Raw genomic sequence first — 22,731 nt, 5'->3', positions numbered from 1 at the left:
GAAGTATGCGAAAATAAGACTCCTATGTCCAATTCATAAGATTTCAATCATGTAAAACTTCTGTTTCCATATTTTTTTTTTTTAAGAAACATTGCAAAACTTTACATTGTAAGCATGAGGAAACAACTCCTATTTACACAGTAAAAACACTTGCTATAAAAGCAGACCCTAAGTTGACGGAACCGTTAAACAAAGCATTAGATATGATTATACCTCATGTTTGTAACTGTGTCTGTGATAATTAGTCGAAAGCATCATGTGACAGCTTGGATAAATACGATTCCTCTCTTGATGGATATATCAACATTTCATATATCACTCGGGCTCAACATCCTCAGATAAGACCTCGGGGTCAGCCTGACTGTTACCCAGCTGCTTTGGAGGATTAAACAGAGCAGTGTTGAGGAGTAAATGGCACATTTTTGTACTGGTTCAGTATTGAATATACCGTAAAGAAGAACACAACACTGGAATAGTATACTTTGTGGAGTTTAATTCTCTGTTTGATCCTACTACATCTCGGCAGGAAATTGTTATACAATTGGGTTGTTACTGGTGGTGATATCATGGAAGAGCACACAAAACAGGTCACCTAATTATTGAAAGTCACAGTGACCTACTTAAAGTAAATCAGTGACCTAGTTATAATCAAGTCACAATGAAGTATTAACCACTGACTTTAACAAGCAACAGTGATGTAGAAGGTTTAACAAGTCAAAATAACTTGGTTGAATATAGTCACTGATCAAATTAGTTGAAGTCACGGTGACCTACTTACAGTAATTCAGTGACCTATAGTTATAATAAAGTCACAACTAAGTATTAAAATTTAATTACAGTTTCTTTTACAAGCAACAATGATGTAGATCTAATTAACAAGTCACAATAATTTAAATATAGTCACTGATAAAATTGAGTCACATTGACCTACTTACACCAAATTATGATGACCTTTTTCAATTATGTCACAGTGACCTAGTTAGTTCATGTAACTGTGACCTACTTTTGTATCGCAGCACTCTTGATTGTCATGTGACACCACAGGTCACGAATTCTAAATTCTAAATTGTGATGATGATGATGCTAAAATAGTTTGTAATGAATTATGAGCATAAACTAATATTTTACAATTCAGAATTCAATATGGATTCACTATAAATTTTTCGAATTCACATTTTGTTGGATGATGAGAAATTTTTCAAATTTGCATTTGCTGGGATTATGAATACAATGCACACGTTAAAAGACTTTAAATACAAAGTCTTATCTGACATACAAATCCGCATGGTATTCTAAACAAGCTTCATATAATGGGGTATGTACATCTGTATTTGTAATTTTGGAAAGCCTAGATAATTTATACATTTTGACATATAACCTATAAAAAGCTACAATATTTGAGACATAACAAAGATCTTACAATGAAAACTGACAAAGTGACTGGTAACATCATTAGGATTTTTCAAAATTTTCATAAATATTTGTGTTATAAAGTCTATAGGTACAGTCTAAGATCATACTGAGTATTTCATGAACAAGACACAGTATTTAGAGAATTTAATTTCAAATATCTACTCTGTAAAGATAATATATCTCTTTATCAAATCAAAGTTATAAAATAATACTTGAGATGCTTGTTTTACTTCAAATATATTCTTATTGAATTACAAAATAGGATATAAATAAGCACCATCAGATATTAATGTTATTTTTCTAGACTGACCATTTTGGAATATTCACTGGTTTTGACTTTAAACATCACATTATTGAACTGGTATCATGGAACATCATCACACGTGGCTGATAAAAATGTTCTAAAATTACAAAATATATAGATCTTACAAGTCAATAAAAGCCAGTACTCGTCATGCATGGAAGCACAAATGTATGGACAGATGTACGCTTACTGCTATAGATTATTGTATACCGTTATCGCCCTCATTAACACCCCTACAGCTATAGATTATTGTATACCGTTATCACCCTCATTAACACCCCTACAGCTATAGATTATTGTATACCATTATCTCCGTCATTAACACCCCTACAGCTATAGATTATTGTATACCGTTATCACCCTCATTAACACCCCTACAGCTATAGATTATTGTATACCGTTATCGCCCTCATTAACACCCCTACAGCTATAGATTACTGTATACCGTTATCACCCTCATTAACACCCCTACAGCTATAGATTACTGTATACCGTTATCGCCCTCATTAACACCCCTACAGCTATAGATTATTGTATACCGTTATCGCCCTCATTAACACCCCTACAGCTATAGATTATTGTATACCGTTATCGCTCTCATTAACACCCCTACAGCTATAGATTATTGTATACCGTTATCACCCTCATTAACACCCCTACAGCTATAGATTATTGTATACCGTTATCACCCTCATTAACACCCCTACAGCTATAGATTATTGTATACCATAATCGCCCTCATTAACACCCCTACTGCTATAGATTATTGTATACCGTTATCATCCTCATTAACACCCCTACAGCTATAGATTACTGTATACCGTTATCACCGTCATTAACACCCCTACTGCTATAGATTATTGTATACCATTATTGCCCTCATTAACACCCCTACTGCTATAGATTACTGTATACCGTTATCACCTTCATTAACACCCCTACAGCTATAGATTACTGTATACCGTTATCGCCCTCATTAACACCCCTACTGATATAGATAATTGTATACCGTTATCGCCCTCATTAACACCCCTACAGCTATAGATTATTGTATACCGTTATCGCCCTCATTAACACCCCTACAGCTATAGATTACTGTATACCGTTATCGCCCTCATTAACACCCCTACTGCTATAGATTACTGTATACCGTTATCGCCGTCATTAACACCCCTATGTGTTTATAACTTAGAAAAGTGAAAACTTTAGTCGTCCAAATGTATAAAGATCAAATTTCTGGTCATATCGCTAAAAAATCAAGGGTAACACGGTCTTCTAAAGCGTCATAAAGCAGAAAGGTCATATCAAATTTTCTGTACAGTTACCAGATTTATATATATTTGGATTTTGTTATATTTACTGGTAAACATCATTTTAATTCATAAATAGCTTCGGACAATCAATTTTGAAAACTTCATTCTGATCAAAGGTAATGAAGTATTTCAGCATTTTTCATGATCCGAGCAAGTCACGATAATAATGGTCAATATCAGGCTCTCTTGATAAAATTGGGAGAAATTGGGCGATTATGAAATGAAGATTAAGATTTTTTCACCTAGAAATATCATCATTTTTAAATGGCTTTTAACTTAAACCCTATACAATTTGGTTTGGATTAATCCTGTACATAAACAAGTTAAATGTAGGTTTTAGGCCACATGAGACTGTAAAATGCCAAACATTGAAGAAAACATATTTTCACATTTACAAAAGACACAAATATCTGGTGACACAACCTGTACATAGTTAGACAAACCACGAAACTTTCAAAAATACTTTTATGTACCAAATGACATTTTGTGTTTATTTCTGTAGAATTGAAATAATTTCAGAAATTAATATAACCCTTCAGCAGTAGGGCTCAAAAGGAGTTAAAAAGCAAAATTCAGATGTAAAGTTGGCGTCTGTCGACAAACAATACATTCGATTCTTACTTCTTACACTTGAGTGAAAAGGTCTCAAGATATGTGTAACATTTTGAAATGAGATTCGGAGTAAGAATATGTTAATGCAAACAGGATAAATTCAGTTTAAGTCTTTACAAAATGAGTTAAACTTTTCGACAAGATGAATTTCAAAGTAATGACAACATATAATATAAATAAAGCTACGTTACACCTTGATAAGAACAATAAAAATCTGAATAAAAATGTTCACTACTTCTCTTAAATACACCATCATAATGATAAAATGTTTATAATGCAAATTCATATATCACTTTCAACAAACTAGCAAAAAGTCCTAAAAATTATGTGCATACAACAAGTGTTTTGCCGTTACAACCACTACACAGTATTAATGATTAATACTCTTATACTATGAGACATAATACTGCAAAATAAAAAAAAATCTCTCAAATAACTTTTAAACTATCACAAAAAAACCATACAACAGTTCATGAGTATTGCACAAATTCGGTTTGACCTTTTGGAAAGGTCATACGCATAATGAAACAAAATTAATGAGTGAGAGAAGTAAAATGCGTAGAAAATGGAAGATGCAGAGATCTTTAAATGGCATATGTCTAAATGGATCAAAGATGCTATAAATAGCTACAAATTGTAACCTAGGTCTGGTTGGTGAAGGGATGTAGGATCTTGCTGATTCAGAGATTTAAAAAATCACAAAACTCAACAAATTATTATATTCTCTTTTTCAGAATTAATATACAACATTTTTATAAAAATGGCACATCTCAAGGGTTTGTCCAATATTTTGAGATAGTATGACTTTCAGTTCATCTCAAGGTTACATCCAACTTCATAAGAACAGTTTTATAATTAATATCCAAATTAACAATGTTTTAATTAATTCACCGCTTATCTGTCATTGAAAAAAAATCAAACATAAAGTTTAATCTTATTCCAATCAAAACTGCCTTCAGCCTAAATCTTTTCAGATTTTTTTCCCCACACCTACAAATGAATTAACGAAGTGTTAATGAAAGAATGGTGTGATTAATAGGCGATGAATACCTGAATATATCATGGCTAATTGTGTTGGGGTATTTGGCAGTGAGGAATTTTTGTATCCAAACATGAACTTCACAACTTACATACACTCAAATTGCCTAACCTTCAATTTAAATAAAATAGGTGTAATTTTAATTTGTTTAGTCTGTCGTTCTGCAGTTCTTAATATCTTTGTTAGGAATTTAAATACACAATTTACCTTGAATTAATGTTTAACAGTTCAATCCAAATTCTTCTGATATATATGTATATATTTTCAAACAATGAGCAGGTACTTGGTGTCATCATCACACAAACACTTCTCCAAGTGTAGCTGCTGATCCATCGCAGTTCTGATTTGTATACTACATGAAAATTGTTATTTTTGTTAAAAAACAACAGTACATATATAGGTATATTATAGGTCAAGTCATGGCAAGTCAAAAACAATTACATCTGTTGACATACAATTGCACTACAAAAACTTTCATAACACTGCAAAAATATTACAGTTCAAACACATATTTCCACCAAAAAATTCCAAATATAAAACTATGAAGTTTCCAGACTGAGGGACAAAAAGAAAAATTTAAGAAACAAAACCAAAATTTAAGACTTTTATATCGCCACTACTTACACTTACATCAAGCCAATATAGAAGTTTTGTCCTACTAAAAAATCTTCAATAACTGGTTTTTACATTCTTAAACTATCAAGAATTTTTGTATTATATTTTTTAACATATGTATGTTTATTCACATTTTTCTACAGAAAGATCAGACAGTTACAAAATATTTGAAAATGTTTGTAAATTAATAAATAATATTCATAATTGAATTTTTAATCAAGTTCCACAAATTACTGTGAAAAATTGTACAATATTGAATTAAAAAATGATAATATTATACAAATTTTTGAAAATATTTTAAAATGCATGTTCATCGAAATAAAGTCATGTAAATTTGTATAATCAATCATGTAAATGTTTCTGTAACAGCACAGAAAAAAAATTGAATGAGATATTGTCTAGCAGATCTATTCGTAAGCACATACATAAATATTTTACAGCACCGGCAACAACAACACATTGAAAGAGTTGTCCCCCCTGTTTATAAAGAGTTGTCTCTCCTTCGAACACTACGCCACCGCAGGGTCCACTGGTAAACCTTCCAGTGCATGATCTAGAGCACTATGTCTCCGACTATCAGTGTCAGAATCATTCTGATCAAACATCAATTCGACCTCTTTCTGAGGCCCTGTGAGACTGTTTGGTCTTTGTGCAATGTCAAAAGAATTTTTATGTTTTGGTTTCGATTTGGCAAGAAGTGCCTGTGGTATAGACTCGAGACTACAGTCTATGCATGGCGCACTGCCGAACTGCATGTGGTCATGCTTACTTAATGGGCAGGGATCTGGGAAGGAATCTGAAGGAGGTGGGATTCCTGGCGGTAAAGAATCGGCCTTAGTTAGAAAACCATATCGTGGTGGTTTGATGTTAGTCGGAACTGGGCTTCGTTCAAAGGTACCAGCATCAATTCTCGGTAACTCTTGTAAAAGTCTATGTAGGTCTTCATTTTCTATACCAGTTTCCTGTAGCTTTTTGGCGGGCACCAGTTTGATTTGGTTTGGCCCAGTGCGGATGACAGCGCTGTACGAGGGAGGTGAGGCGGAGCCTGACCTCGACTGTGTGTGTGACATCCCGTCAATGCTATTACCTTCAGCAGGGTCATGTTCACTGCCGTAACCTGAACTTTTCTCGTAGCCACAACGTGAGTTGGTGGTGCCGTTATTTGAGCTACACTCGCCTGTCTGACTTCCCATTGGAGTATCATTGTTGTCGCGATCTAGTGATTTCTGTGCATAGTTAAATATGTTTCGTATGTGCAGGGGACTCATAGGAGGAGGAATATTGATGTGAGGAGGAGGGGACTCGCCCGTGCAATAGTCTGCACTTTCGTTGTCCCAGTCATTACGACGGAGGATGTATTTCGTCCACTGACTACTAAGCAGTGGGCGATAGGTGTCTCGAGTACTCCCGCTTGTAATTGACTGGGGAGACTGTGGGGTGTGACAATTATTAAAGTAATGTCTGTCTCGATCTTCTGTGGAACTGCTGCGAACATCCTCTGATGTTGAGGGTGACACTTGCATTGGCAGTTCATCTGGAGATGGTGAAAGGTCGATAGTATGGCGGTCTATCTGCTGAATTAGTTCGTCCAAGTTTTTCATGCGAATGACCTTTGACTTTGGTGGAGATGAGAGATTTGACTTCCATAACATAGGTGGACGCTGCGCTTGATTTTGATGGATTGGGAAATCATACCCGCCAACCCCCATCATCATTCTCCTTGGCGATGAATGCACATGCCCATTATTTCCAGAGTTTCCAGAATTGAAATGTGGCATGGGCAACACAAAATCAAAACTCGACGATTCTGCAATTTGATCAAGTGCTTCTTCCATAGAATTTCCAGGATCAAATTTTCGGCTGAGAATTTCCTGTATTTCCTCAGCTTCATCATCATCATCCTCATCGTACATGTAGCGCTCCATACTCTCCCTGTCACATGTCACATCGGAACCACCGGTGTTTGACTCACTACTACGACGTTCGTCAGCCTTCCCACAATGCTTCAGAATTCCGCGCTCTGGTTTGACAGCGTCATTGGAGATTATAATTGGAGGGGGCGGAAGTTCCCCAATGTCACTCTCTTCCTCACTGGTCAGGCGCCCTTTCTTTTTCTTCTTCCCCCACAACTTATCAGACCTGCAACAGATAACATAAAGTTTTTGTTTTTACACAGAAATAAATTTACAATGACAGATATTCTATGGTATAAAACTTATGCATGTTGACTCTACCATTTACTAAAAGTAAAACCAAACCGCAATAAGAAGGGAGTTAAAGCCCTTCAACCCAGAGTAATCATAAATGAACTTCGATGGAAACTGCTGAAATGTAGACTTAAGGTAATAATGTTTTCAACAGTCATTTGAACAGAAAACTGTAAAATAATTTGATATCAAAACTCCTTAGCCGGATTAATTTAAAGAATTGGGTCAAGGTAATTCAACTGAACAAATCCCTGCTTGCTTCAAATTCTGGCTAAATATCATTTCTAACTAAATATAATTTCTGGTTGAATATCATTTCTGGCTATAAATATCATTTCTGGTTAAATATCATTTCTAACTAAATATCACTTCTGGCTAAATATCATTTCTAACTAAATATCATTTCTGGCTAAATATCATTTCTGGCTAAATATAATTTCTGAATAAATATCATTTCTGACTAAATATTATTTCTAACTAAATATCATTTCTGGCTAAATATCATTTCTAACTAAATATCATTTCTGACTGAATATCAATTCTGGCTAAATATCATTTCTGAATAAATATCATTTCTGACTAAATATCAATTCTGGCTAAATATAATTTCTGGCTAAATATCATTTCTAAATAAATATCATTTCTAACTAAATATAATTTCTGACTAAATATCATTGCTGACTAAATATCATTTTATTGCTAAATATCATTTCTGACTAAATATAATTTCTTGCTATATATAATTTCTGGCTAAATATCATTTCTGGCTAAATATCAATTCTGGCTAAATATAATTTCTGACTAAATATAATTTCTGGTTGAATATCATTTCTGACTATTAAATATCATAACTTAAAAACCTTTGTTATTTACAAAACAACTTTGAAATGAAGAAGTTGATGCCAGAGGGATACCCCAGAAACTACTAGGGCATGCTTACTTAACATACCGGCAGAGAGAAATACTTGTTTTCTTATTCTATAGGAACATTTGTGTATACGTACTTGTAAGGAGGAAGGTTCCTCAATGTTATATTCTATAAGAACATTTGTGTATACGTACTTGTAAGAAGGCAGGTCCTCAATGTTATATTCTATAGGAACATTTGTGTATACGTACTTGTAAGGAGGAAGGTTCCTCAATGTTATATTCTATAGGAACATTTGTGTATACGTACTTGTAATAAGGAAGATTTCCAAATGTTATATTCTATAGGAACATTTGTGTATACGTACTTGTAAGAAGGCAGGTTCCCGAATGTTATATTCTATAGGAACATTTGTGTATACGTACTTGTAAGAAGGAAGATTTCCAAATGTTATATTCTATAAGAACATTTGTGTATACGTACTTGTAAGAAGGCAGGTTCCCGAATGTTATATTCTATAAGAACATTTGTGTATACGTACTTGTAAGAAGGAAGATTTCCAAATGTTATATTCTATAAGAACATTTGTGTATACGTACTTGTAAGAAGGCAGGTTCCCGAATGTTATATTCTATAGGAACATTTGTGTATACGTACTTGTAAGAAGGAAGATTTCCAAATGTTATATTCTATAGGAACATTTGTGTATACGTACTTGTAAGGAGGCAGGTTCCTCAATGTTATATTCTATAAGAACATTTGTGTATACGTACTTGTAAGAAGGCAGGTTCCCGAATGTTATATTCTATAGGAACATTTGTGTATACGTACTTGTAAGAAGGCAGGTTCCTCAATGTTATATTCTATAGGAACATTTGTGTATACGTACTTGTAAGGAGGCAGGTTCCACAATGTTATATTCTATAGGAACATTTGTGTATACGTACTTGTAAGAAGGCAGGTTCCTCAATGTTATATTCTATAAGAACATTTGTGTATACGTACTTGTAAGAAGGCAGGTTCCCGAATGTTATATTCTATAAGAACATTTGTGTATACGTACTTGTAAGGAGGCAGGTTCCCGAATGTTATATTCTATAGGAACATTTGTGTATACGTACTTGTAAGAGGACAGGTTCCTCAATGTTATATTCTATAAGAACATTTGTGTATACGTACTTGTAAGAAGGCAGGTTCCTCAATGTTATATTCTATAGGAACATTTGTGTATACGTACTTGTAAGAGGGAAGGTTCCTCAATGTTATATTCTATAGGAACATTTGTGTATACGTACTTGTAAGAGGGAAGGTTCCCGAATGTTATATTCTATAAGAACATTTGTGTATACGTACTTGTAAGGAGGCAGGTTCCTCAATGTTATATTCTATAAGAACATTTGTGTATACGTACTTGTAAGGAGGAAGGTTCCTCAATGTTATATTCTATAGGAACATTTGTGTATACATACTTGTAAGGAGGAAGGTTACCGAATGTTATATTCTATAAGAACATTTGTGTATACGTTCTTGTAAGGAGGAAGGTTCCTCAATGTTATATTCTATAAGAACATTTGTGTATACGTACTTGTAAGGAGGAAGGTTCCTCAATGTTATATTCTATAAGAACATTTGTGTATACGTACTTGTAAGGAGGAAGGTTCCTCAATGTTATATTCTATAGGAACATTTGTGTATACGTACTTGTAAGGAGGCAGGTTCCTCAATGTTATATTCTATAGGAACATTTGTGTATACGTACTTGTAAGGAGGCAGGTTCCTCAATGTTATATTCTATAGGAACATTTGTGTATACGTACTTGTAAGAAGGCAGGTTCCCGAATGTTATATTCTATAGGAACATTTGTGTATACATACTTGTAAGGAGGAAGGTTCCTCAATGTTATATTCTATAGGAACATTTGTGTATACGTACTTGTAAGAAGGCAGGTTCCCGAATGTTATCAGTTTATTTCCTGCCTCTATACATTTATCGTCCTTGTCACCTTTCTTCCCGAAGAATCCTTTCTTTTTATGGAATAACTTGACCGGATTTCTTCTCCTGTGTGACAAATGAAGAACACTTAACTGCATATCTGATATTTGAAGCAAAATTTCTTTGATATCTGACTTTCCTGACATCACTAGCGATTAACCGTTTGGTACAATCTGATATGAGTTAAAATATTCTGAGAGACACACTTGTCTTATGGGCCACCGAGTCATACCAGAAATAACTGTATGGCCTTCATGTCAGGTAAAGTAAAAGTGTCAGAAAGTCTAGTTACGATGTATATGTTTCAGGTAATCCCTAAAATATCTTAGCTACATAATGGTCTCTGGCTAATTTAACACGGTGTCCTTATGTTTCTCGACCTGTAATCCTCTAAATTTGTTGGTGTACCCTAAAATCAGTTTTCACCGTACAAACATATTCTGGTATCCAATGTTACATCTCATAATTATAGGATTAAATAACGTACAATGTCAGTGTAGTAATTTACCTGTAGCAGACAAACGTCATGGTGAGCAAGAAGACCAGACCCCCAACCACAGAGGCGAGAATGATAATAAGCCACACGGAAGAGAAACCGTTGTCCTCAGGAATGAGGGCGGCTACAGAGCTCTCCGTGTTAGGAGTGGTGGCTTCATGAATCTCAATAGGGATCACCATAATCTCTGGGGTCGTTGTTGGGGTCGTTGGCATGGGTGTGGTGGCCATGATTCCAGTCGTCACGGTGATATTAACCTTCACAGAACAATCAAGTCCGTCCCATCCTTCATCACAGAAACAGGAACTGTCCTTAGTGCACACCTGCAAGGTCAAGGTCACGTATAGAATTATCACGAGAAAAAATATGAAAAATATCCTACTGAAATCATCCATTGTATTCAAAAAAATCAAAACACAAGTGTCCGTTTTCAACTAAAGATATGGTATCCACCAGCACCAAAAAACCCTAATACTACCTCTGTCCTCAGGTCTTACCTAAGTGTCAGAAAAGATTGGATTTCATTCAACAAAAGCAAATTAAAACACACCCTGTATTATATCTATGATTTCTCTCACAGGTATAAAGGTTTAAGTATTTAACTTTTACCTCCAAGCTCTCAGAAATCTACATGAACACCTTTACATGTATGTACATGTCTCATGGCCTGGACTGGCCAAATGGTCATCCTCACCACCCACATATCTCCCACACTTTTGTTAAACTAATTCTGTTTAATCAACTAGACAACTATGACAGATGGCATACATCAGATAACATTATCTACCTGTCTCAATATTTAATTTACACAGGTAAAATATTATCCTCATTAATAATATTGTTAATAACATGGCCCCAGGTTTTCCTGTCTGGTCATTCATACCCTTGATGATTACTGACCAGTGTCCACCCTACTTGACCACTGTATCACCTGGGGTAAGGAAGTGACCACACCTGTATTACCAGTTTTAACACCAAACAATAATTTAAACACCTTTATTGTCCATTTTTATCATAATGTTCTGTTTCCTATGTTTCAATGTATAATTTTACAAAAAAAAAAGAAAAAAAAGTTAAGATTTCTAAAATACACAGAACATTTAATTATGAAATTTCTGAGTGATGATGATTTTATGATAAAGTGATCAGATTTGATTTTATAATACTCTCAGGCGAAAAAGATGATAAAAAAAATGACACAGAGAAATTTTTATCTTAATATATTTATCTTTTTTGTTACAATATTCTCAAATATAACCATAGGAGAGCAATGGAAGTTTTCAACCTTCTTGCAGGATTTAATTAATTTCTTGATTACTTTTTACAATAATCTCAAGAATGGTCAATGGCAAAACATCTTAAATATTTTTCAAATATGTTTATATAATTCTCATGTATTGAGAGACTAAACAAGGTTAACCTTCTGTAAGTTTGAACAAATCAGATTGTCCTCATAAAGGAACAGACGTAACAAGGGAGACAACTACAACACGTAAATAACACTTACCCCGTGACCAGAACAGATGATGTTGCCACCTGTACCAGGGCACGTCAGGGGAGAAAGGACACTTGTTGATACACACTGCTTGTTCATACAGATGCCACCTTTACCACATTTGGTGCCGTCCTGGACCAGACCAAAGTGTGGCAGGCCAATCACTGCTGGGCCGTGGATCACCCTGGTAAAACACAGGTGTTATAATCAAAATAATATCACCTTGGTAACACACAGGTGTTATAATCAAAATAATATCACCCTGGTAACACAGGTGTTATAATCAAAATAATATCACCCTGGTAACACAGGTGTTATAATCAAAATAATATCACCCTGGTAACACAGGTATTATAATCAAAATAATATCACCCTGGTAACACACAGGTATTATAATGAAAATAATATCACCCTGGTAACACAGGTATTATAATCAAAATAATATCACCGTGGTAAAACACAGGTGTTGTAATCAAAATAATATCACCCTGGTAACACACAGGTATTATAATCAAAATAATATCACCATGGTAACACAGGTGTTATAATCAAAATAATATCACCCTGGTAACACAGGTATTATAATCAAAATAATATCACCCTGGTAACACAGGTGTTATAATCAAAATAATATCACCCTGGTAACACAGGTATTATAATCAAAATAATATCACCATGGTAACACACAGGTATTATAATCAAAATAATATCACCATGGTAACACACAGGTATTATAATCAAAATAATATCACCGTGGTAACACAGGTGTTATAATCAAAATAATATCACCCTGGTAACACAGGTATTATAATCAAAATATAATATCACCATGGTATCAAAATAATATCACCCTGGTAACACAGGTATTATAATCAAAATAATATCACCCTGGTAACACACAGGTATTATAATCAAAATAATATAACCCTGGTAACACACAGGTGTTATAATCAAAATAATATCACCCTGGTAACACACAGGTATTATAATCAAAATAATATCACCCTGGTAACACAGGTATTATAATCAAAATAATATCACCCTGGTAACACACAGGTGTTATAATCAAAATAATATCACCCTGGTAACACACAGGTGTTATAATCAAAATAATATCTAACTATCTCATCATTAAAGAATGTCCTATATTAAACATTCTTTATCTTTTGACAAAGGTTGGGTAAACAGAATGTAAAGATTAATGTTAGCATGTCAGAACATTTTTAAGATTCTATATAGTACATTTTTGAGATTCTTCCTGAACATTTCAAGGGTCTCCTCTATATTTTTGTATTTTGCACTCAATTTGCCTGTTTTGAACTAGTTGTTTCGTTTTAGTGTTGGTGTTTTCTGTTTTTCCCTAGACCCATACAATTAGTAGAGGTATTACGTGTATGGAACAGTGCCTGCGGACCTATCTATATACTTACTTGTAACAGTGCCTGAGGACCTATCTATATACTTACATGTAACAGTGCCTGAGGACCTATCTATATACTTACATGTAACAGTGCCTGAGGGCCTATCTATATACTTACTTGCAGTCATACTCGATGTTGTCGAATCTGAAGGTAGTTTTGGAGAAACTCCTATCTGAGCCTAGAAGGGGGACTGTGGTCCCTCCCTGGCAGTGTAACAATCCACACTGTATGTTCCTGTCAACAGTAAAATAACATATACTCTACTGGTAATCTAAACAGCAGCTATTTAACTTCTATATTTAATGGCTATCATCCTCACTACATCAAAATTTACAGCCAGGACTAAAATCATGTTATTTGTATCTGAAGTTATAAGGTTATAAAAAATTTCTTTTGAAATGCACCCAAGACAATTTCACTGGTACATCTACAGCATACAAGACAGGAAATTATCATGTTTTAGAAGTAAGCTTTTTGGGGTCCATCATAGTTTCATTTTGTGACTTTATTTTTTTCTTAAGATTGAACTTTGTTTTGTCTAGATATAAGATGGAGGACCTTATGTGAATTTCCGTTTCATATGAAACTTATTATAAAATGAATCTAAGACTACCTTTAATGAGACTCTGGCAAGTTATAATGAAGATATTGTGATAAATTTCAAATGAAACAAATATACGATTCTGTTTACCACATAATTAAGGTATTCTAGTAAACATTAATAATAACATCACTCCATTCAAATGATAAATGTCGACATTTTGAATATTATATAATATTATAAACAGTAAGACACCTACTATATAAGGTAATTTTCAGGATTTTTTTTTTAAAACTTAACCATTTAGAGCAGATTTCATGAAATGATCAATGTAACAAAACTGTTACAAAATTTATGTGACTTACTCTGGTAAACATTTAGCAAAGGATCCGGTCCGATTGTCCTTCCCACAATGTCCATTAAAATTTCCTGTTGGATTGAATCGCTCAAAACACTGGTAGTCAGCTCCTGTCGCCTCTGTAATATACAACACATCTAAATGATTTATCATTCCATCTTTACAGAAGAATTGAATTGTCCAGAGGAGATCTATAAATACTTTATTCTGCAAATTCATATTTTGAACGAGCCCAATCTCAAATTCATATTTTGAACGAGCCCAATCTCAAATTCATATTTTGAATGAGCCCAATCTCAAATTCATATTTTGAACGAGCCCAATCTCCCAAATAGAAATTCATGTACGATTATAATGGGTATGTTGAGTATATCTTTATTTTTGTAAAATCTTTTAATCAAAGCAGAACAGATTTTATAAAAGGGTTAAACTTTTAATCGCCACTGACATATTATAATCATGCAGCCCAAGTCTTAAATTCCTCTCTAAAGCTGCTAGTGTTAATCAAACATGATGAGTGGGTCTTATAGTCCTATAACAGGTGGAACACTTACCTGAGCCCCAGATATGTGGACATTAATGAGTAAGGGTGGGACAGGTGGATTTGGTTTGGTTTGGTTTGTTTTTGTTTAATGTCCTATTAACAGCCAGGGTCATTTAAGGACTCGCAACCCAGAGGTGGAGGGCTAGTGATAAAGTGTTGGTACACCTTAACCACTCGGCCACCGCAGCCCCCCCCCTATTTACAGGTACAGGACAGGTGGAACACTTACCTGAGCCCCAGATATGTTGACACTGTTGAGTAAGGGTGGGACAGATTCCTCCGACACAATAACCGTGGCCATTACCACACGGGTGTCCGTCCTGGACGTAGTTATTAGCAGAACACTGTCAAGGAAATAACTCACATTAAATTTTCACACAACCAAGGGAAGTAACTCATACTATAATTTTACATTAAAACAAGTACGGAAAAGGAAATGACTTACCATTTCTTATCAAAAATATCTTTAACAATAAATTAAACTCATCTTGTATCTTTATAACATATAAGGATCCTTTCTGGAAACAAATAATTTTTTTCCTTTTTTTTTTTTTTTTTTTTGAGATACACTTGACATAATTTTATTCTGAGTTGAGAGGAACTGTTTGTAGAATAATAAGAGTAGAACCCTACTTCTCCACTGTCTCCTGTACAAAGCTCTGGTACGTCACACTCTGTAGACCTCTCTCGACACACATAGTTCTTCGCCATAAACTGTAATAAACAGACTCATTGTATAGACAGATAAATAAGCTATAACACATCAACCAGATTCCAGGTCTACAATTCTTTTTGATAATTTTGTTTACTGATAGGACCATAGATATTCTTTTTGATAATTTTGTTTACTGATAGGACCATAGATATTCTTTTTGATAATTTTGTTTACTGATAGGACCATAGATATTCTTTTTGATAATTTTGTTTACTGATAGGACCATAGATATTCTTTTTGATAATTTTGTTTACTGATAGGACAATAGATAATCTTTTTGATAATTTTGTTTCCTGATAGGACCATAGATATTCTTTTTGATAATTTTGTTTCCTGATAGGACCATAGATATTCTTTTTGATAATTTTGTTTACTGATAGGACCATAGATATTCTTTTTGATAATTTTGTTTACTGATAGGACCATAGATAATCTTTTTGATAATTTTGTTTACTGATAGGACCATAGATATTCTTTTTGATAATTTTGTTTCCTGATAGGACCATAGATATTCTTTTTGATAATTTTGTTTACTGATAGGACCATAGATATTCTTTTTGATAATTTTGTTTACTGATAGGACCATAGATATTCTTTTTGATAATTTTGTTTACTGATAGGACCATAGATATTCTTTTTGATAATTTTGTTTACTGATAGGACCATAGATATTCTTTTTGATAATTTTGTTTACTGATAGGACCATAGATATTCTTTTTGATAATTTTGTTTACTGATAGGACAATAGATATTCTTTTTGATAATTTTGTTTACTGTTAGGACCATAGATAAACATTTATCAACATGATTTTCTTAACAAATTTTCAATTTTAGTCATGTTGGGCACAAGACAAATATGTGTGGAAATTTTGTTGAATTTTTCAATGTTTGAAATTTTTTTAGGGTTTTCCGAACACTCAAGGCTAAAATGATGCCTACTTCAAGAACTACAATTTTTCTCTATATTCTTTATCTTCAAGGTAAGTACATCTATTTTTTCATTGAAGTGCATCCCTTTTTATTAATCTTTTTATTTTATTTGCTTAACAGATCCATGGAGAGGATTCAAATCATGAAAGACAAGAGAATACCAGAGCATTGTACTTACAGTACAGTTGTGACAGCAGGCTCCCGTGCGACACTGTGCCCAGGTCTTCAGGAGGCACGTGTTGGGGTCACAACATGGATCAATCCTTTCACATTCATCAGCGCTTCCACAGTCACACTCCTCACCTCGTTCTATGTACATATTACCGCAGGTCTGGGTAAATGTCTCCTGTAGAATACAAAACACACCAGGGCTGAGGGGAGATCATTCTTAGGGGAGATAACTCCAAAAATACAAGGGGAATAATACCTCCAGATAAACATCTCTGTAGAATACAAAACACACCAGGGCTGAGGGGAGATAATTCTTAGGGGAGATAACTCCAAAAATACAAGGGGAATAATACCTCTAGGTAAAGGTCTCCTGTAGAATACAAAACACACCAGGGCTGAGGGGAGATAATTCTTTGGGGAGATAACTCCAAAAATACAAGGGGAATTATACCCAAATGTAAATTCAGGTCTGGGTAAACGTCTCCAGTAGAACACGAAACATGTCAGGGCTGTGAGATCATTCTTAGGGGAGATAACAGATAATTAAAGAGGGGTGCTCCTCTGATATTTATTCAGGTCTGAGACTGAGTAGAACACAAACATGTGTGAGGGGAAATAACTCTTATTATAAGTTTGAACTCAAACTCAGGTCTATAAAAAACATTCACAGGGGAACATAATGCATCAAGGGAGATAACCCTTCAAATTTAAACAGCAGAATCCAATCTTCATATTGCACTGCTGGTGAAAATATTTGTTGACCAGCAGTGAAAAAGATGCTAAATATAAGGGGTCTTCACACTTAAAACAGGATTGAACCATATGGTAATGTTTCTGGTGAAGTTTGACAGAGATTCTGGACCTGTAATGATAATGGTATACATTAACATTAGAAACATGTCAGCAGTTTTTACAGCCCATTCAGAATTAAGTGGCCAAGTATTGATAACCAGTAAATATACCCATCTACATCATGTACCAATCTAGTCTGGAATTCTGTTATTTATTATTATATCATCATTACACTATGTAGTCTTATTAGATTTTTAAAAGACAGTATACCTTCTGGTTGTCTGGGGTCAGACATGATGCAATGTCCATGTTCAGGGCCACGTCAAGGTCAGACAGACTACAGGAGGAGAATTGGCGCGAGGACAGACTTGTCTTTGACCTGAAACATCACATACATACATGTCATACTCATGGAAATGTAACTAATTTTCAATTGTGTCACATACATACATGTCATACTCATGGAAATGTAACTAATTTTCAATTGTGTCACATACATACATGTCATACTCATGGAAATGTAACTAATTTTCAATTGTGTCACATACATACATGTCATACTCATGGAAATGTAACTAATTTTCAATTGTGTCACATACATACATGTCATACTCATGGAAATGAAACTTATTTTCAATTGTGTCACATACATACATGTCATACTCATGGAAATGAAACTTATTTTCAATTGTATCTATTGCATAAAACAGACTATAAGTTTTGTAATGTCCGATATATCCCAAAGTCAGGATCACAACTTACTTAGAATTTCTGTGGTCATCCAAACAAACCAGTCATTATTTGAATTTCTGTTATATACAAGGGTTCATGTGATCTAATACTTACAGAACGGATGTAGACATGATACAGCCAAAGTCATCCTCACAGTCACATCCACCTGTTAATAGAGGTCAGACAAGGTCAGACAAATGTTAAATAAGGTCATACCATGGTCAAATGACATCATTTTCATTAAACAAGGTCATATGGCTGTCAAACAGTTTACACAAATGTAAAACAAGGTTCACACAAAGGTTGAACAGTTTATATAGAGGTCAAACAGAGGTTAAATAAGGTCATACAGATGTCAAGGTCAAATAAATTTACAATGAGGTAATACTGATTTTTTGATAGTTTATACAGAGGTCAAGTAAGGTTATAATGATGTGTAATAAGGTCATAAGTTAAACAAGGTCATCAAGGTCAACTGGACAATACTGAGTTTTACAAGATCATACAGAGGTTAAAATGAAGGTCATAGAGAGATCAAACAAGGTCATGCAGAAGATGCATATTGTTCTGAGGTCATCACAGGTCGCATTAGTGAGTAAACATGGTGATGAATGTGATCATTATGGGAAATGATGTACAAAAAAAGATTAAAACATGGTTATGAGTCCATAAAAAGGTTATAGTGACATTAGTCCAGTTGGAAGCTGGTTAGTCAGTTAATACAGAATTCCATACAAGTCAATATAGAAATCTATATAAATGTTAATACACTGGTCTATATAGAGGTTATAATAAAGCAAACACATTACATTTGGTTATCAATCAAAATCCATTCTAGATATTTCTACAACTATGAAAATGCTAAGTATCCCGGCCCCCTTCCTAACTATAGATCCATGGGTTGTTTTCAAACTTTAAATCTTAACATTTCCATTTTTATAGGATACGACGACAACGACGACGACTAATCATCATCATCACCATCATCATCATCATCATCACAATATATTCATGCTAGTCGTGGTAAAACTGTGAGACAAAACAATACAGGATTGAATGTGAGGTAGAGGACGAAGAGGAATTTTAGATATGACATTTCCATTATCATTCTCCAAGTACCTGAAACGCATGCATTCTTTGATAGAAATATGAAAACACAGCAGATTTTCACAACAAAATAACAGCTTCTGCAAAGCAGTATTTTGTACCATGTACTATAGATATAAGTAGACAACAGATTCTCCTTTCAGCAGAAATGATAAGGCCAGCACATTTTCAGGTGTCCCACAAAATAGGTTCAGATCCAAGCAAACATATTTTAAAATCAATATATTTTTTTTAAAAGCATGTTTATTTAGCTAAATAAATGTTCATGTTTAATAAAACAGATACAAAATTCATCATGCTGATGATAGAAAATAAAATTTGTCACAAAATTTGAAGTTTAAAATAAATCACTTGGAAAATATCAGGGGAAAAAAAGAGTTATAGAGAAAAAAATAAATGAAAGAAAAAATTGATGCAGTAACAGAAATTTGGAGTTGACAATATATAGATGTTACCTGCATGATACAGATATCGCTCGTTCACTAGATACGGCAAAAAACAGTTCACGGTTAGTAATTATACAATAAAAGTCTATTAGAAACACAACACACATATTAATCAAGTTTGGAACATTGCCAACCCTTACATATATCCTTATAACAGAAAAGATATGTCAAATACAGGATCACAAAATTTGGTACTGTATTAGCACATAGGTAAACTTTGTCTCAATAGTTAGGGGGTGGGCTAACTGCAGGGTAACTAACAAGTAATTGTTATTGTTCAACTGAACTATAATCGATGGGTGCAATGCCAGGCATGGCCTTATTGTCATAGAGATACGAAATGGGTTTTCAGTTCCATTTCACTCTTTTTCCCAGGTGATGGTCTTACATAAAGAGGCTGGGTATATATACATGTACTAATCATACTAATAAAGAATATGCATTTTATAGAAACTAGAAATCACATGTATGTAGTTGTTTTCTGTTGTATTTATCATAGTCACAAACTTTTAAAGCATTTTTCATGCAATAAAAAAAACAAAACAAATATTTCAGATATTACAGATATTTTTTTGAACACTACTTTTGTTATTTACAGAAACATTATCACTACCATGCCTGTTAGTACAAACTAGGACATAGATATCACAATAGTTAATGAATAGGGGCTAGTAAGTAATAACGACGGTATAACGACGATATATATATACACGTTCTCTACCTCTGCTGCTACAACTAAACCCATTACATACTTTATTGCCTAAAACAAGTCAATTAAGATGTCTACACAACTAAAGGTTCCCGATTTTCATGTTTGTTTTAAATGCTGTTCTATAGGTCTTTCAGTTGGTGACACAAAAGTTATTTACATTTGAATTCATAGACCAAAGATGACAACAAAAATGTCACTCTCCTGATTCTAAATGAAAGTACATTTCCCTTTCTCTAAGAGGCCTTCATACATCAAAACAATGAATATCACATACAAGAACTTTTTAAGTAGATGTACAGAACAGGATTAAGGCTTTTTAAGGCAAAAATATAATTCAAAGCCACATAGCAAAATTCAAGAAATGTTCAAGTCTGTTTACACCTTGTGAAGTATCTCTATGGCGTTTTAGGAACATTGAGCTGCGACCAAAGCTAAAAGATTTACACAGAAATATTCTGATGACATTTAATACCAATAGACTGTAACTGTGGTCAAAGTATTTGTACCAGGTTCTGATGACATTTGGGATCAATGGACCATGACTGTGGTCAGTACTCACCGTCCTCATCGTGTTTAATCCCCAATGTATGACCAATCATATGGGACAGGACAGTGGCCACTTGCTGAGGCTGGAACACGTTCTTCATCTGTAGTGTAAAGGTATTACAGTATAAAATGGAACACGTTCTTCATCTGTAGTGTAAAGGTATTACAGTATAAAATGGAACACGTTCTTCATCTGTAATGTAAAGGTATTACAGTATAAAATGGAACACGTTCTTCATCTGTAATGTAAAGGTATTACAGTATAAAATGGAACACGTTCTTCATCGGTAGTGTAAAGGTATTACAGTATAAAATGGAACACGTTCTTCATCTGTAGTGTAAAGGTATTACAGTATAAAATAGAGCATGTTCTTCATCTGTAGTGTAAAGGTATTACAGTATAAAATGGAACGCGTTCTTCATCTGTTGTGTAAAGGTATTACAATATAAAATGGAACGCGTTCTTCATCTGTTGTGTAAAGGTATTACAACATAAAATGGAACACGTTCTTCATCTGTAGTGTAAAGGTATTACAGTATAAAATGGAACACGTTCTTCATCTGTAGTGTAAAGGTATTAGAGTATAAAATGGAACACGTTCTTCATCTGTAGTGTAAAGGTATTACAGTATAAAATGGAACACGTTCTTCATCTGTAGTGTAAAGGTATTACAGTATAAAATGGAACACGTTCTTCATCTGTAGTGTAAAGGTATTACAGTATGAAATGGAACACGTTCTTCATCTGTAGTGTAAAGGTATTACAACATAAAATGGAACACGTTCTTCATCTGTAATGTAAAGGTTTTACAGTATAAAATGGAACACGTTCTTCATCTGTAATGTAAAGGTTTTACATTATAAAATGGAACACGTTCTTCATCTGTAATGTAAAGGTTTTACAGTATAAAATGGAACAAGTTCTTCATCTGTAATGTAAAGGTTTTACATTATAAAATGGAACACGTTCTTCATCTGTAATGTAAAGGTTTTACATTATAAAATGGAACACGTTCTTCATCTGTAATGTAAAGGTTTTACATTATAAAATGGAACACGTTCTTCATCTGTAATGTAAAGGTATTACAGTATAAAATGGAACACGTTCTTCATCTGTAATGTAAAGGTTTTACATTATAAAATGGAACAAGTTCTTCATCTGTAATGTAAAGGTTTTACATTATAAAATGGAACACGTTCTTCATCTGTAATGTAAAGGTTTTACATTATAAAATGGAACACGTTCTTCATCTGTAATGTAAAGGTTTTACATTATAAAATGGAACACGTTCTTCATCTGTAATGTAAAGGTATTACAGTATAAAATGGAACACGTTCTTCATCTGTAATGTAAAGGTTTT

At 33.8% G+C, this 22,731-nt stretch overlaps 1 protein-coding gene across 2 annotated transcripts in view; it reads right to left on the bottom strand.

Annotated features, from left to right (window-relative positions):
* Positions 1-473: 473 nt before the first annotated feature.
* LOC117343443 (disintegrin and metalloproteinase domain-containing protein unc-71-like) overlaps positions 474-22,731 on the bottom strand; it is a 104,974-nt gene continuing 82,716 nt past the window's right edge. Inside the window, exons 13-25 of one of the 2 annotated variants that reach the window (XM_033905791.1) lie at positions 21,384-21,471; positions 20,122-20,148; positions 18,674-18,725; positions 18,098-18,206; positions 17,043-17,210; positions 15,853-15,933; positions 15,449-15,563; positions 14,683-14,794; positions 13,894-14,010; positions 12,368-12,539; positions 10,873-11,183; positions 10,305-10,430; positions 474-7,435 (exon numbers count right to left, since the gene is read on the bottom strand). In XM_033905791.1, coding sequence (XP_033761682.1) covers positions 5,806-7,435; positions 10,305-10,430; positions 10,873-11,183; positions 12,368-12,539; positions 13,894-14,010; positions 14,683-14,794; positions 15,449-15,563; positions 15,853-15,933; positions 17,043-17,210; positions 18,098-18,206; positions 18,674-18,725; positions 20,122-20,148; positions 21,384-21,471 — 3,108 coding nt within the window. In that variant the 3' untranslated portion in view covers positions 474-5,805. The remainder of the gene's footprint in view (positions 7,436-10,304; positions 10,431-10,872; positions 11,184-12,367; positions 12,540-13,893; positions 14,011-14,682; positions 14,795-15,448; positions 15,564-15,852; positions 15,934-17,042; positions 17,211-18,097; positions 18,207-18,673; positions 18,726-20,121; positions 20,149-21,383; positions 21,472-22,731) is intronic. The other variant, XM_033905792.1, reaches the window with a different exon arrangement.

The sequence above is a fragment of the Pecten maximus genome, chromosome 15 (genome assembly GCF_902652985.1).
Source record: "Pecten maximus chromosome 15, xPecMax1.1, whole genome shotgun sequence".
Taxonomy (NCBI): Eukaryota; Metazoa; Mollusca; class Bivalvia; order Pectinida; family Pectinidae; genus Pecten; species Pecten maximus.
This window is presented reverse-complemented; position numbering and strand designations above follow the sequence as displayed.